Source organism: Metopolophium dirhodum, chromosome 4, assembly GCF_019925205.1.
Source record: "Metopolophium dirhodum isolate CAU chromosome 4, ASM1992520v1, whole genome shotgun sequence".
Taxonomy (NCBI): domain Eukaryota; kingdom Metazoa; phylum Arthropoda; class Insecta; order Hemiptera; family Aphididae; genus Metopolophium; species Metopolophium dirhodum.
Window position 1 is genome coordinate 4286637 of NC_083563.1, and position 19302 is coordinate 4305938.

At 26.6% G+C, this 19302-nt stretch overlaps 1 protein-coding gene across 2 annotated transcripts in view; it reads left to right on the forward strand.

Moving 5' to 3' along the window:
- The window catches only part of LOC132943202 (5-hydroxytryptamine receptor 1-like), a 234726-nt gene that overhangs the window by 150686 nt on the left and 64738 nt on the right, over positions 1 to 19302 (forward strand). For both annotated transcript variants that reach the window (XM_061012077.1, XM_061012076.1), the window contains one exon: positions 15714 to 16198. In XM_061012077.1, the coding sequence (XP_060868060.1) occupies positions 15854 to 16198 (345 nt within the window). In that variant the 5' untranslated portion in view covers positions 15714 to 15853. The remainder of the gene's footprint in view (positions 1 to 15713; positions 16199 to 19302) is intronic.

The following is a 19302-nucleotide window of genomic DNA, read 5'->3' on the forward strand; positions in this document are numbered from 1 at the left end:
GGCGCCTATCAGAAACCATTTTCTTCACTCAGAACGTCATGTGATAACGTAAACAGTCGATATAAAAATAAAATTAACATTAAAGAAAAAACATCATAATATTGCTAAATAGGTCATGCAAAATGGGTAACGCTACTTTTAATACTAATATGGTAGTTTACTTATTTATACAAAACCCACTGAAATCTATCAAAACAATATGGCAAAATACATTTAATTTAATTATTATTTAATAAATCTCCACAATATAAGTTAGTACCTTATTGACACATGTATGGCACATATATTGGCTTAACGTTAAACCTAAAATGTATCGTTGTGTTCAAAACCCTTACGATAAGAGTAATCGCGTTAAACACTAAATTTGACATGACCAACATAAAATTACCAATACTTATGAGATGATATGTATTACGAAATTAACTTGTAATTTTTTCTTTATTGTGTAATATTTTTGGCGAATATAACAATGTTAGTGCTTAAACATTATAAATTATAACCAAAGTAGCGTTTTAAAAAAAAAAAACCACAAATCACAAGATAAAGTAGAATATTATCATATAAGTAGAACAGTAGACGCATATATAGCAATTTCATTTTTTTCTTTTTAATTTTTGTTTCAACTATAGAACAATGCGTAATATATGCAATATGCATTAACATATTTTACAATAAAATATATGGATTTATCATTTATGTCTTTGCTTTTATCACCATTTCATTGGAATTCAATTTAAAAACAAAACATTATTTAAGAACATAACTGTATGGTTTGTAAAATTTTAATGCGTTTGTGCATTGTCTTTTAGCAATTTATTTTTTGCTTTATGTTTAAAAGCTCGGGTACGATGCTATCCATCGGTTGATTAAATCCCAAAGTTCGAAACCAGCAACCGCTATAATAATGAAGAAACGAGGATTTAGTGTTTTGCATATTAAAAGTTTAATAAACGTCACGAATAACAATACGATGTGTGATTCACCTATTTCCCTATTTCCTAAATTTGAAAGCTTCGGTTCTTCCAAATAGAAAATAAAAAATGTAAAGATTTTAGACTTTTACTTAGTTACCTATAGAGACTACATTATAACTGTAAAGGCTTAGAGACGTAACTTTATTCACGTCATTCGATCACATTAGCATTAAAAGCTGTCACAAAGAATTGTTGGCGTTCTTCCTAAACTACAATTGATAGTTTGGCATTGTAGCCAAATATTTAGACAGCACTCTTTGTTGAGAATCACAAATTATGGTTAAATCTAGTTACATACAAATTTGTAACCTTGGATTTTTTTCGTAGTTGTCTCACTAAAGTCTTATATATAGTTATATTATCTCTTGTCGTAAAACAATTTTGGTTCACTTATTGATTTTAATAAAATTATTAATTTTAAATCTAAATCTTTTACTGTCTGACTAGATCATAAACCCAAAATGATAATACTTTTTATATTTTGAGCGAAGCGTTGAATATATTATTAAACAATGATGAGTATTCAAATGTAGACTTATTTTATTTTATTTATAGAAATGTATCATTGAATTAAAATCGTATATATCCATTACAATGACTTATAAAATGATTATTGATACTTATTACTTATGGTACTATTGGTACACTCGAAACTTGCTATATAGCAAAGTGACTTCCGTGGCTTTATTAAACAATAGAAATTGTTGTTATTACACAAAGAAAAAAAGGGTTTACTGTGAATGAGAACATATCTTGACAAATATTCATGTTTATTATATTATGATTAATATATAATATGGTATAGTTAGTTATATCACAATACTACTTTGATATCAGTAGGTACTCAATAAATACAATGTTGACTATTATTATCAATAGATATTATATTATTGCGATAACTTTAGGTACACGTGCGTCTTATTACGCTCTTCGGGTAGGTTCGAATTTAAAAAAAAGTTACAATATATCTTGTTATAATATTCTATTAATAAAGTAAGTATTACAAACTGCAATTTATAGAATTATTTTTCAGCTATTTATTAGTAATTTATTTACAATTCAAAATCTTTAATTTCACATGTCGATTATTTAAATATTAGACATTTCAAAATAATATGCAGTACACGAAACGTTTGTACGGAACCAATCTCCCAAGGCCCCAACCATAAAATTTACAATTTCAGTGCGCATTATCACATATCTAATCTAAAACCATATGTTTTCTTTCAATACATAATTATTAATAATATAAGCATTATGAATATAATTTTTCACGGATTAACTAATTTATCTACATACGTACTACACCAAAAGCATTTTTGTGCAATACAGATACTGACTATTATGTTATTTGCAATGCTTGTTTGGCATATTATCTTTTACTCGATTTTGCCCGGAAACCAATTATATCCATCGAGTTTAATCCCGCGTTTAAGTGCTTGTAGTTTCGCACATAGTTTGTTGTAAACAATTAAGTTTGGAAACCGTTGGTGATAGGTATACTGTGTTAAATTACCAACCCTTACGACATCATCTTCAACCCTTTTATTAGAACGGTAAGGCGTACGGCCATCATGCAGACGCGTGGCTATTGAATTGCCTACATTGTATGATTTATACACGAAATCTAATTAGTCTAATTTGGTGGATATAGAGCTGGAAACTAAATTACCTGTCAGTCTATACAGCCAACGTTACTAATAGGTATATTGATAAGGAATTCACTATTAGTTATAGAATTCAATATGGATTGTATAATGAAGTAGGTAGAAAATGTGAAATCACCAAATAGATTTGTGTTTTTGATTTATATCCATGATATATTAATTATTATTATATCTGTATATTACATCCAGTGATATTGATATTTTTTATTTTTATATTTCATTGCAAAACTTATGATTTAATAATGTTGGATTAAACACCAACTCGGAAATATTTACTAATTTAATATCATAGAGTGGTACATATTTTAACAATCAATTGCCTTAACATTTTATATCATTAAATGCTTTCAAACTTCTATGTATTATGTAACTCCAGTCAAGCTTATATAAGACAATGTTATGCGTCTATTGAACACGTTGATTGATATAACACAATAGAATAAATTGATTTTAATTTGAAGATTGTGATTTATGAATAAGTTGTGAATACTTGGACTATTAACTATACTATGGATATGAGAAAAATAAAAATAATTTCAGAAATTATAAGGTTATCAAATGCACGCAAAAACTTACAAAAACTTTAATTTATATAGCTATTAATATCTAATATAAGAATTAATGTCTTATTTATAAGTCATTTAACGCTTCCTTACTCCTCTACGTTACTGTTTTAATTTGCTCTTATATAATTGTTAAATATAAGCATCATGATTTACCATGTGTTGTATAATTAATTTGTTAATTTAACTGGTATTTTTCATAAAAGTCTTCTTACACAATTTTATAAACTTTCACAATATGTTTTTGAACTAAGTTTATGAATTCAAATATTAATTGTTTTTATTTATTTTTAAAGCCTCTAGTATAAACTATAATAACTTGACAATTATTAAAAAAAAAAAAAAATTATATTAGAAGATAATTAAATTATCAATTTTACGCATCATAAACATTTATATCTTTATAATAATTGAAACGATAATTTGATACTTATTTTGTACATTATTGAGTTGAATGTGTTTTATAGAACAAACAAATCACAAAATATTTAAATTACAAATATTATTTTTTATGATTTGAGAATAGTCTTTCATGACACAATTACACCGATATTATTAAACAATAATTAATGTACTTTTGGAATTTAAGTACTTATCTGTTAGACTTCAATATTATAATAGTAAATCTAAAAATAATTTTTGTTGGGGTAATAGTCCATTTTATTCATTTAGTTATTATTATTAGTACCTATCTAATAACATTTTAAGTACTTAATTATTATTTGTTCACTCTTTAATTATAGAAGTAATAACCAAATCGATAAAATAAACTATCACCGTTAGAAAAATTTAATAGAGTGAAGTGTGAAAGAATGTTGTCACCAAATAAATAATACAAAAAGAAGAAATAAATACAACTTACATTCCTCTTGGTTTTTGGAATATAATAAAAACATCGGTCTGAGCGAATATTGGTTTACTCCATTAAGTGTTTACAAAGAAACAAAATCTATATAGATGTTTTATCTTTTTTTTCAGAAATGGTGAAAAACGTTTAAGGGTTTATCGTTTTTTTATGCCCGTAAAGTATACTTTTATTGAGCGTCACTCAGGCAATATTTCAATCTAAATATTTTATTCCTCAAACTTAAACGGCTTTTATCTTTTCAAAATGATTTTATATAGTTTAGTAATTTAATTTAATTTATTCATAATAATGCATGATAATAATTGCTGTTTTTTATTTATCTATTTACTGTATTGTTATCTTCAAAATGAGCATTCATTGTTCAGACATTTGAACATTTCCGTCCACTTTTGTCGTCGACTGACTTCTTGTAGCTCTTTAATGCTTGTATTTATATTTTTACTTAAACTGTTATTAATTAATAAAAATAATATTATATAAGTATATTTCACGAAAAGGTAAAGAATATTATTCAAATTAAAGTTTTCGTCATTAATAATTTATACCTGAATACTTTAAGAAATTCAAAACTAATCGAACAATATAAATGCATGTTTAACAAAAAATACTAATTGTTTAATCATACCTACTTGAATTATTATTTTTCTACTTGGATATATATAATATATATATATTAATAACCATTTATGGTATAAATTTAATTTAATTTTCTATATTCTATATTTCAGAATTTCAGTAAACATGTTCTCCACAAATAATAAGTTAATAATAAATGAGTATAATAATATAATACACCGTGTACAAATTGAAATGTCAACTATTAAATACAATAATTTTTCCAAATTCATATTTAAATTAAATTTTGTAAATTCTATCAATGTATGTACGTTTCTACTCAAGTGGCTCGTGGTCGGGGTTATTATTACTAACATAAAAACTATGGCTGGATAATGACTTTTGTACCGTTCGGCCGCCAGCATTCTGTGGGTTAAATGTTTTTCGGTTTGTGTTTGCCAAATGATATTAGTCATCTCGTTCTGAAGCGCCGGCAGCGTGGAAAAGTGAGGCGTATGATGCGACAGAATTCCTTTATTCTTGCCGGAAACTTTTCGTTTTTCTACTTCATTCGTCGGTCCTTCCCCAACCCTCTCTTTTTTTTCTTATGATTTACTTTTGTAACGCTTAACCTCCTTTTCGTCAAACATTACAAGAAATAAAATATGTATAACCATTTACCGGTATCTTACCATACTCACCGTTTCAATGTAGTTCATCCCAAATTCAAGTTGGCCGAGTTTCCCACATTTTTATAGACATTATTTCCGCATAAAATCCCAAAAATAAATTATGTAACGTATGTTTGATTAATATTTATTATATTATAGGGCGTCTAACTTGTTTCCTGTAACAATATTATATTTAAATATTTTAAACTGTTATATAGGTACTATGTATTCGTTAAATTGATAAAAATATATAATAAGTTATCCAAACGTTTGTACTCGGAAGCCATATTAAATGGAAGAACTCTATGTGGGTTAAAAGTATTTATATTTTAGTATAGATTATATTATAACATATTATTTTTACTTTTATAAAAATATAACAAATACAAGAATTAAAAATGTATTTTTGATGGTTAATTTTATTTAGTTTGGTACTTTCAATGTAGATACCTATTTAATATTAAATAATTTGTTATGGCTTAATTAAATGTACACATTATTTATTTATATTTTCCAAAGTTCATACTTTATACTTATATTACAAATATTTATAAATTGTTAGTTTTAATTAATAAATAGTATACAATTGATGTTTTACTAATATTTTATCGAATTCTGATTTTATGTTACTGGTTCCAATTCTCAACACTGATCTATATACGTTTGTCCGCCATGGATGACCTATATTTTGAATTAACATATTTTATCAAATAAATTATTTGGTTTCATAATGTCATTTAATGTTGTTTTATTAAGTACGAATAAGTATTCATTATTTTAAAATTAAACATAAAATTGTGTTACACAAATTTTTGCGACCAAATAATCCAATTACCACTTTTCGTAAAAATTTCGACATTCTAAATGAGATTTTCTATTCGGTTAATTTCCTGATATATCAAACAAGTGAACTTTGAATTGAGAATTTAAAAATAATCACTCTAGTAAGTTTACTAATAATGTATGTAGGTATATGCACATTTCGTATTGATAGTAAATTAACTGACAATCATCGCATCGTGAATGCACGTGTTCACTATGTATACCTACGTGGCACGTGCTTTAAGTGTGCGCAAGAACGACTTGGGATATTACACATATTTTTAGATTATTAATCTTCATTTGTAGGACCACTTAAAACTTTTATGAGGGCCAGATACAGTCGTGAGCCGGTGGGCTGTAGTTTGATGACTCCCATATATTATTACATCAATAGTTTTTTACGTACCTTGGTTTTGAAGTTAAGCGATGTTAATAAGTTTAACTTATCCTTAGAAAATCAAAGCATGAGAATCTATAACATCGCATAGGCCAACAATAATTAATTTATATATGAACGATTATAGACTAAATAAATTATGGTGCAAATAATGGTTAAAAATGTAAGCAAAATATAACATAAATTGACGCTTATAATAACTAATGTATAGTCATAATAATAATTAATAGGTATAAATAATTTTTATTTTTGTTGGTTTTAGTACCTTCTATAATATAAATAAGTATATCCTGTGCGACGATTCCTCAAAAATTTAAATTTTTAAGTTTTTATTTTCTTTTCTTTTTTTTTTGAAAGATAACATTTTTGTTTTTGAGTAAAATAACTTGACAATGTATTACAATAGGTCCTCATAAGATTTTCTTGCTCTTGTCAAAAAGTATCAACAAACTTTATAGGTACAGAATTTTATTTTATTACGTTTAATGTTTAAATTTTCAATTAGTACAACATTTGTTTAAGTCATAAAAATATGTAAATTATATTTTGTTAAATATTTATGAATTTTTTAGTTTAAAAATGTAGGGCTTGTAAATAACAAAACATTCCAAATAAATTTTACTTTACTGGAAAGAAAAAATAAATAATTTAGAAAAATGACACATACAATTTTTTTATCAGTGATTTAAATTCAAATTTTGATGACATTGGATATTATAACGTATACTAACGATTTTAATTTATTCTTTCAATTTAGTTTTAGGAATTTTTTAAGCTTACCGTATTACGTCTAATAGAAAAATACATTACTCATAGCGGTATCCATAAGACAATATCCTTAGAAATATAGCTCAGTTCAGAATTGTTTTTCATCATACAAAATGATTTATCATTGGATTCAAATTTAACATAATATTATACATTAAAATTACTTATTCAACGACGAGGTGGATTCAACTCTCAATATACCTCGGAATGACTTCCCTGGATTGTTTAATGGTGGCTAATTATTAACGATACCCGTCGATTTGCCTATTATATATTATCAGTATGGCAGGATAAAAATAAATATTCAACAGACGCGACAGAGGCGGAGGGGGTACGAGAAAATCTATAATCATTGGGGCAAAAATTACCCTTGTAAAAATCAACTCGATCGGCGTTGAATATTATTTAGCTCAACAATTGGCGAACAACTTCCACATGCCAAGCTATCGGGAGAATGGAGTACGAATGGTACGATAACGATGGTCCGCCGAATGAAATACGCGAGCACCTACCGTACCAATATTATAGTCTCCAGCCCAAGTCATCGATGGTAATAAATCATGAAATATATACATATATATGCATAAAAAAATTGTGTCGGATAAAATGTCCACGGTAGATGATTAATTCTAGCAATGGCGGGCGCACGAGGGTGTGCTACACAAATGTTATTCAGGTAACGATGACGAGGCGTGGATTTATTGGTTTTGGATGAAAAAAAAAACTGTACACATATTACATTGAATTGAGGCCGCCGTATCGTTGTTACTCGATATATTATTATTATATAATATTTATATTGGGTTGATTGTTTTATCGAGAAACGATTATATTAAGGAGGCTCGTTTAGTTTGGAAAACAGTCATCACGACAACGGATATTGTTCCACTCGAGTGTAGCAAGCATTTGGTTTGCGGCAAGGTGCAAGAACCGTCACGACAAAGACAATACGTCTAGAGACAATACCTAAAGTGTAATCGACTGAACGGTACTCACTGGTTTTGTGTGTATGTGTGTGTGTGTGTGTGTGTGTGTGTGTGTGTGTAAATCAGAACTTAAAAGCATTTATTATAATTATTAAAATCATTGAATTTATAAAGATACTTGAAAATATAAAATCGTATTTCTAAATACTTATATTTTTTATACCATTAATTACTGAGGTGCCCGAAGTGGTACGAGATTGTTTTTTCCAAATTATAACACCTGTATTTGTTTTCTATATATGTGTTTAAATTCTATAATTGTAAATTGCAATTTAAATTAGTTATTTTTTACCTATTAAAATTTATGAAACTATGAAGAATAATCATAGACATTAGTATTATAATTGCTCTGCATAACATAAATTGTATTAAATTATATATAAAATAATATATAAATATATTATCATGCAATATTTATTTACGTCTCCTCAATTATTGCATAGGTTTTGGGACGACCGTTGTTTGACGACAAGAAATTTACAATATATTTTTCATACCTAATTTACATATTTTAATCAACATATATTTTATTTTAACAACTACTTACTACCTTTAGATATATTGCTATAATGTTGCAATGTTTATTATTTTTGGTAGCGATATGAATACCATACAAAATTTAAAGCTGTTTGATTAAATCTGTTGAAAAGTAATTTAATTTTATAGTTATACATATTATATCCGACCTGCGTTTATTATCATTCACGAAAATGTCATTACGAAAATAAGAACTAATCAAAAATAATTAAATCAGTTATTAATTTTTACCAATAATAATTGCTATCGAAATTATAATTACCTTGGTATATAAGTTTGGTATTATCAATTTAAATTTTATTTTGATAATCGATACATAATAATTTATAAAATCTGCACCTAGCCATCTTACCAGCAAACTTTTATACGAAAAAAGCTTTTATTATTAGTAGGTATATATATTAGGGTGGTGCTTAAAATTCAACTTTTAAAATATAATTGTGGCACCTTGCCAATTTGTTCTATATGATATAAATGAGCTGTAGGAAATGTTTCAGGTGTAATAATTAAGTTTTAAAGGTCGCTACCAGCAGATAAAATAATGCTACAATTTCGGCAAAAATAGGTATAGTTGATAATTTCCGAATAATAGACCTATAAAGATAACGAGAAACACATTATTTCGATAATATGGGCACAATATTATAATCGATAATTTCTATAGACTCATAAAGATAGGAAGAAACATATTTCACTACGGGCGTCTTGGTCACAAATTCATAATCAGTTTACATTGTCATCGTATTCGTGTTTAATGTTTGTAATTGTTGTAGCTTTTTATACTTATTTTGTGCTCAATTTATTTTTTTTTAACGTTAATTTCGCAGTTACTATAGTTTATTAAACACGTATATTATGGCAACTAGTATTAATACAGTGGTTTCGACGAGACAAACGACTGAAGTATGGTTGATCGGTCAGATGTAACAAATTTTAATTGAAACTAAATTACCTTCAAAAAAAGAGGTAGAACTAGAGGAGTTTCAACCAAGAGATGATTATTAAGAATTATGAATAATAAAAGTATTATTTTCTTGGGGGGGAGTTCCTAAAAAAGGTATATATTTTAGATCCCCTGGTGGACTTCATCGTGCTCGATGGATGGCAGAAGCCATATATTCCTTAAAGATATATTTATTTAGAGGACAAATTAAGCTGACGAAAAAAGAATATGTAAGAATTTGTGACATTTGTATTTTTACTGTAAGAATATACATAAAATATTGGTTTCAAGCTGCAACAGCGATTTACTCACCTAGAAATGACCTACAACTATTAAAAGATTTAAAGAAATACGAAGAAGTAAATGTAATGATTTCTAAAAAAGCTATGAAGAAATTCCTTGGCCATCTTTAGTACTTATCAGAAGAACTGATCGCATTCGCCTTTTTTGACGAAAATGTTTCTTCCGAAACAAAAAGAAACATGGTAGTTGCTATGCAAAATGAAGGAACGGAGCACCCAGTGAAACGCATAAGTTTGGAACCCGATATTGTTTTAAGAAAAAACTTAGAAGATTTTGTAACCGACAACACTCGCAAATTCTTTGACATATTAGGAATTTCTTCTCAGATTTTTAATAAAGATGTCGACCATTGGGATGAAGACGAAGATTATAAAAAAAGTAAAGCAATCGTTCAGTAAATGAGAGTCGTCAACGATATTGCAAAGAGAGGAGTGGCTTTGATGGAGGAATATAACAAATTACACACCACAAATGAAGAACAAAAACAGTTCCTTTTGTTACTAATAAAACAGTTTAGGCAAAAATATCCGGACAGAAAAAAATCAACTTTAATATTATAATAATGTAAATACTTGTAGAATGTGATTATAACATAGCTAATTAAAATAATAATACCTACCTTATATGTAAAAATTATACTAGATAATAAAATAAACAAACAATTAATTTTTTTCGAAATTGATCAATTTTCAATTCCTGGTAGCGACCTTTAAAAAAAATTCAAAAAAAAAATTTACATGTAATAGTATCTCCGAGGTAGGTATAAAATAATTACGAGGTGCCCTCAAATAAATTGAAGAAAAAAATTTATTTGCCCATATAAGCATCACCCTAATATATATTATATATGTAAATACGTGTATTAAAATTTTTAATTGCATAATACATAATATGACGAATGATAATTTTATACGTTTATAGCTTTAATTTTTCCATAAGAATATCATTCAGAAAATCGTTCAAAACCTAAATAGTTTTTAATTTTTAATTGGTTTTCTATAAATATTAAAAATGTTTAAACAAAATAATATTACATTATATTAACAAATCTTCATTGAATATTTATTATTTTATAATTACTTTTGTTATAGTCAGAAATTCCTACCCGTTGAATGAGAAAACCCTAGATAATATTATTCAACAGAAAATCGTTTTTTCTATAATTAGGTAGCTTAAATATCCTAGTAGGTACATTACCTTAAAAATTTGCAGACATTTTTTTTATTTCTATTGAAAATAAAATTAGGTAAATGTGATCATAATTAAAATAAAAAATATTTACATTAAAAGACAGATTGATAAATAGATAGATTAATGTTTTATCTCGATCTTTTATAAAATGTGGATCAAGGAATCTCTTTCATGCTCTTATTTCTCATAAATATAGGATAAAAATCATGAATTTTTAATAATCAACACCAGAGATATTTTAAGAATATTTAATGATGTAAAGCACTGTAATATAGTTTTTCAGTTGCTTTGCTCACATCCCCTTTTTAGTATTATAAAATAATTTTACCATAAAAGATCTTCAAGAATTAAATGCGTATAAAAAATACAATAAAGCTACCTTTAAAATTTCAATTAGGTATATTGAAACAAAAAAACAACAATTATTATAAATTTTAATTTTCTTGAACTTATGAGTTATTATAAAATCTTGGGGATTTCACGAAACATTATGTAGTTGGTCAGCATAGGTTCTATACCTAACCTAATAAGTAAAAACTATCCATGACAATAAAATAAAATAATATTTGATCATTTTATCAAATATTATAACACAAATCTAAATTCTACAAAATAATTTCCTTTATTTCAATAAATAGCATATTTAAATGTATAATATTCATTATGATTTATGACAAAACTTCTATATACAATTTTTACATATTTTTTTCATTTTAATACAACCTTTTATTTGTTTAAGTTATCGGTTACTATGTGTAGATATTTGAGTATACAATTTTCCATTTTTCTAAGAAATAAATAACTGTTAGATACAACCATTCAACATTGTAATGATAAAATTAAATTAATGAAAAAAAGTTATTGATTTGATAGAATAATGCAGAAATGTTTTAAATTTTAATATCTATATCATTGCAACAATAAAACTGAATAAAAGATATTGGTATTTTTGTTTTAAATAAAAAAATGATCATACAAAATGTAATTCATACATTTTAATATATTTTTGAGAAAATATCTAGTTATTGTGCCGTTTTGTATAATATTATATTTTTTTATTCAATTAAAAGATAAAGTGAATATATTCTATGCACATAAAAAACATACATCACTAATATTTACGTTTCTATTTTGTTTTTGTGTTTTAAATGCTTCCATATACATAGTGAGTGCCTCCATCATCATTTGCATTAAAGGTATATCACTGTTATATATCATTCCAGTCACACTACAACCATTGTTTCTTATAAATACTATTAACGCTTATCATGATAATATCATCTCTTCGACTTTTTTTGACATTAATTTCCATTGTTCAGTCGTCCATCAGCTATTGATCATTTGGTCAAACTCATGAGAGTTACACAATAATGTAACCATACATATTTTTAATCATATATTATATTTAGGTACTATATATAATAACATCTACTACTGACTAAAACAAGCATACTTACATTTAAAAATGTATATCAAATATCTTATTAATTAGTTTGAAATTTGTATATCTAAGACTCTAAAATATCAAAGTCTAGTTTATTTTGTTTACGCAACTATGAATGATTCTCCTGACAAAATTTATTTAATTTAGTATACGAAATAAATAGAAATTAAAATTGTAGTCTATTTATCTAATTTATATTTATTTTTAAAATATTTACCACCATTAAAATAATATGCTATGCATTATTACAAAAAATTTCAATTCAAATGAAAACAACACATAAATTAATTAATAATTGTATGAAATATTAATTTATTTAGCCAAATATTGTTGTAATATAATATTATTATATTATAAAAAGTAACACGGCGCGTTGAATAGGCAATATAGGTACTTTATAGACACTGTTATTACTATTGCATAATATATTTTTAACGTGTATTACCAATTTGATATTAAGTTTTTTTAATGCTTTACTAGTATACTGTATTGAGTAATAAATAAAAATAATGTTTTTGTAGTATATAATGACTTTTCTTTGCTTACGCAATCACTATAAATCGTTTTCTGTTTATGTTTTATATTTGTTTCGGTACAATTCACATTATCCTAGAACATTGAATTGGTAAGGTCAAATGTTACGAAATTACATTACTTCTAATATCAAAGAAATTGTTTGGTTTTCTTTTAAAAGTATGGGCGTAGAAGTTTTTGGTATTTAAAATTACTATAGTACCTTAATCTATAGTATTTTAAATTTTAATTAACCCAAATATATGGTCCGTTCGTTAATTTATTTATTTAGATGTTAATTTATTAATAGTATGTTTTGTTGTATAGCATAAAACATATTATAAATGGTTCAGAAGAGTTTTTTTTTGTTGAATTGTATACAACGATTTTAAACTCGTCAACTCATATTTCATATTATGCAATCGTAAGGGTTTTTCAACTTGTGTTTCATTATTAAAAGTTTAAGTTATTCACCGATGACGTAAATTTTGGTAGACTAAAGTATTGAATTGACTCTTGTAATCTTTCAAACGAATTTGTATAACCTCTTATCGGCATACTTATGTATGAATTTAATGTGTTCTACAGATTTTGTCGTTGACTAATAAATTAAATTGAATTACTGTACATCTGGTTTAAGTTGTAAAAAAAAATAATACATTTGTAATATTGTTTTATTCCTCATACCCTAAGGCTCAGGTACGTAAATAAGAATATATATTTCTTTTTACATGTCAATAATGTAATTGATAATAATACTCACTAAATAAGTTAAACATTTTAAATTTAAATATATATTATGTATTTTTTATAATTAAATTTAAAGGATGCTGGTAGAATAAACGTGACTATATGAGACTTGTAACCATGACAAGACAAATACTTACGGCGACGACAGTGTGTCATTGAGTTGTATTTCTTTACATGTTTTACGTACAGTCTACTACTCGATAGTTTATATCTGACTGTCAACATGATGTCGTTGATAGTACGTAGTTGTTTAATTGAAAAAAAACCCAATGCTGAACATTTTGACATAAAAGTTTTAACGTACTTAAAGGAACATCACTTTTTCTAGTGAATTAATTTTATAATGGTTTACATATTTTATTTTTAGATATTTTTCTGTATTATTCTTTATTTAGAAGTATATTTACAATCTATACGTAATACTTATAACAGAAAAATAGGCAAATTGGACAAATATATACACGAAGACATGAATTAGGAGGAAACTCATTTGTAGCACCTATACATTTTTAGATATTAATCATAAAATTTGTTAACAGCAAACCATTCATAAAAAAAAAAAATAAACATTAAGTTTCTGACTGACTAATGTTGATCTTAAATTAATCTTAATTAAACATGTTTATCAAAGTCACCTCTCATTACGTATTCCTTTAGTTTGCGTATCAAAATCTGTTTTGACAAAATATCTTATTTAACCAATTCATGTGTCTTATAAGTGACTGAGTTGTAGTATTTTTCGCAATATCCAAATAATACCCAGAATAATATTTAATTTCTTAGACGTTATATTAAATTTAAAAAGTTGTTTTGCTATATTGGGACTGTAATAAACATATATTTATAATACCTATTCTTAACATTATTTTCTTTACTAGCAAAACTTATTACTGAGTTTAATTCAATAAAACAAATACCTAATAATAGATTGTGTTTTAATAAATGAAACTGATTTGTGCTATACAATCAAGTATTAACTAATATTATACGTCTTTACTCGATGTTTTTTTTTTATAGTTCATCGTACAAAAGTAATTTTGGTGATTTATAAATTCAATATAAAAAGATTTACCTAGTACATTTTTAAATTTAAATATATTATTTTGTATTTTGAGTCATCTACGTATTGTAATCATAGTATATGAACATAACAGCTATTAGCTATCATATATTATATTATATACAATTAACTAACATAATAATATGTCCTTCGTATTTACATATCAACAGTAATATATTAAAATAATTTGGTTTTTACCTATATCTAAACGACTAAACGACAAAAAATGAATATTAAGGAATAACCATATACATTTTAATGCATTTTTGGTTCAGAATTTTGAAGGTTTTTGTTAATCCAAATAAAATATATAAAATGTTAAGGCAAAGTATCCAATTATTCTACAAAAAAACAGTTGTGTAGCTGAATTTTATTATTACTTTTGGAGTGTTTCCATTATAAATACAACGTTAATTTTTTTATTATTAATATACAAATTATAAACGTTCTTTAATTTTTTAAATATATTTCATTAGTTTGACTTTACTCTTAAATAATCTTTACGGACACAATCTCAACAATATCAGCTTTATTCCGCATTGCTCGCGCACTTTCATAGTGACCCGTTATTAGAGGTAAAACAATCACGGTTGTTGCAAAGCAAAAAAAAAAAAATAAATATAAAAACAAGACAAAAATCGAAGTGTCTTAGTAATGAAATTTTTTTTCGGAAAATCTACTAACGTGATTATATTTTCTAGGTCGGGCCACTGTCTTTTCGAGGTGTGAATATATTATGCTGCCGATGTGACGACGGCAATGCGGCGATGACGGCAACCAGCAGCGTCACCTGAGTGGCCGGCCGGTTATGCTCGGGTCGGCGTACCCGGATGTCGTTTAAATGGACGGCGTCAACGTCACGGCCGCAGTGTACGAGCACAACGAGACAGTGGTGTCGTGGCCGAAGAACGCGACGACCGCCGCCGGGCCGTCATCAACGTACACGGCGCTGGAAGCGTTCACCATCGGCTCCGTGCTGTTCCTGGTCATCGTGGTGACGATCGTCGGCAACGTGCTCGTCTGCATCGCCGTGTGTCTGGTCCGCAAGCTTCGGCGCCCGTGTAACTATCTGCTCGTGTCGCTGGCCGTTTCCGACCTGTGCGTGGCCCTGCTCGTCATGCCCATGGCCCTGCTCTACCTGGTCCTTGGAAAATGGCCGTTCGGCACGTTCATGTGCGACCTCTGGGTACGTGTCACGTGTGCTATAAATAACAAGTATTTTCGTCGTACACCGTGTATGCCTATGCGTGAAGTGTGTACATTGGACAGCCGTCATCGCTAAAATATGGAATCGTTAGATTTTTGCGTTTCGAAAAAAATTATACATCTCTTTGTGCCTTTTTAAATGATAAAATTCACTTTTCGTTTTTTTTTTTTATTATTATTTTTGAGGATTTATATGTATAGTGATGGAATATGCTAAACCAGTAACCGATATCATATTAGTTATAAGCATTTAAATTTGGTTGTACCCAGATAATATTTTATCACTAATGAATAGAGCACTGGTTCTTGACGATATCAGTTTATTACTTAGTAATAATTTAAATGTCTTATGCATTGATTAATGTTTTGTTTTCTCACAGATCTTTAAAGTCGATCTTTGATAAATAAAATATAACAAACTAAAAATAATTTACCGGAAATAAGGTCAATATAGGTACCTCTAGTATATACTAAGAATAAACTGGTTGAAAATTATGTGAGCAGTAGCTACTTATAAAATAGTACTTACACAATGGTTATAATATATGATATACCTACTTAATCATTGTGATGCTATTTAACTTTGGAATATAACAGTATCAAAGTAAACATTTTGTCATTTTAATAGTATGTTATTTACGTTTAATATTTATGTATTCTTTACAGTTTGAATATATACAGTAAACACATTGTTATTAGATACAATTCCAAAACTCATTTCAATAAGTCCCTTGTTTATTATTATGCACACAGTTTAACGATACACAAATTCAAATAATATATAACTAGGCAGTGGGCACATAATGGACAAAGTGAAATTAGTCTGACATTTTTAAATTCTGAGCGGAACGATGAATGTATTAATTTTACAATGATGTTCATTTTTTATTTTAATTATCAATTTTTTTATGTTTTGTTTCTGTGTACACGATAAGTAGTCGAAAAAATGGTTCGATTTCCAACTTTAGTATCTTGTTCGATGAGAAAGTGAATCTAGTTGGTGCAATCGGGAGGTCGAAATTCCCAATGGTTTTCAAAAGCACCCGGAAAAACAACATAAAAATTAGGGGAAACCAGGAATTTTTACGCTAAATTAGTTTTCCACAAAATATTCGATTTTGGTTTTTTGGTGTAACTCTAAAACAAATTTCCGTAGGTACTTGACATTTTCACTGGTTTGTATTTTCATTTTCTATACACTATACAATTTCGATAATATTTTGACTCTTTTCGAGCTGTTTTCGGACATTGTCAGTTTTCAATTTTTTTATTTTTTTTTCTTTAATTGTCAATAAAATTTTATTTGTTGAGTAAAAATACGTGAAAATGTAATACAAGGCTCCTGATATATTGTTACAATAGCAGTTGAAAAATATTAAAAATACATGGGCACAGTTTTTTTTTATAAGCATTTAAAGTTCGATTTTTGACAAAATATATCATATTTAAAATTTCATAATTATTTTGTTGTTAAAAATGTATAAAATGTTCAACTTTTATAGCTAAGGATTGGACATTTAAAACAAGGTTGCACGTAAATAGGTTATACATTAATTACTTTACTCACAATCATATCATCATATATACTTAATAATATTATCATCGCTCAGAATCGTTTTTCTTATACAATGATAATATATCATTGAATTCAAATTTAACACAATCCATTACAGTGACCTATTTTCTAACTTACTGTACCGCAGAGTGACACCCACTTTTTCGCCTTTTTTATTATAAATTAGAATGTTTTTAATTCTGAATGGTAAAATAAATATGAATAACAGAATTTACAGTTAAAGGGTACCTATTTATTATGGTTTTACTTCTAAAAAAATATAAAATACAACCAAATGAAAAAATTGATTGCAATCGAACATAAATTTAATGAAAAATCAATTATGATTATTTATAGATATAGGTACAGATAAATAATTCCAAAAGGTATATTTCAAATTGAAATTCATTCAATTGCATTTTACTTATTAAATCTCGATTAACATCGTTATCTCATTATATTTGTCACTGTGACTCCTTTCTAGATATACATGCAAATAATACAAGCTATTGTTTTCACGACACTAAATTTAATTCAAGTAATATGACTATTTAATAACACCTGAATCTAAATTGTACAAAAATCATATTTAATTAATTTGAAACACCTAAAATTATATAATGGATAATACCTACTTGAAAAAAATGTAATAAAATAATATGAAAAGACCTATAAATTTCTAATAGAACTAGTGACATGATTTTACATTTTATAGCATATTTCTGCGTGTCTACTTTAAGTTTAGTTTTAATTTTTTAAAGCTATTGACCCCATTAACTTATTTTCAATACATTTAATAGATACCTATTAAAATCGTATTTTTAACGAAATATTCTTGTTTTTAGTTTGATACGCAGAATAGGGCATGGTGTGGTGTGGTCAATATTTACTTTGAAGTCATTATTTTTATTTTTTTAATAAACTATAGTGAATACAGTTAACGTTTGTTCTGTCAAATTTAATCCTTAAAATATACAGGAAAATACATATTATTACTATAAACTAGTATATTATAGTACTTTGCAGCACTTAATTTTTTCATTTTCTTTTGAGTTTGGTGAACCAAAAAAAATTATTCGTTGTAATATTATATTGTAGATCTCTAATAATGTCTTACAATATCATATTTATAAAATATATATCGAACGGAAAAATAGCGTTGCTGTTAATGGGAAAAAACATGGTCATAAAAATAACTTGAATAATATTATACCATACAAGGTGATCTTTTTGAGTGTCTTCATTCATTATTTCGAAAAGTATTTATTTTTTAAATTCAGTATTTTCGCATAGTTTTATGTTATTGAATTTATAATATTTGTGAACACATTTTATTGTTATAATTTGTTAAGTATTTTTATATTCCGAAATAAATTATTTATCGGAGTACTTAAGTTCATAAACATTTAATTCTAAGGAATGAATTAGTTTAGTAGTTCAATATTTTTTGGTGCACATACTACTTATTACTGTGCCACACTATTCATCACATTTAAGCTTTAAATACATATAAGTATATAACCAACGAA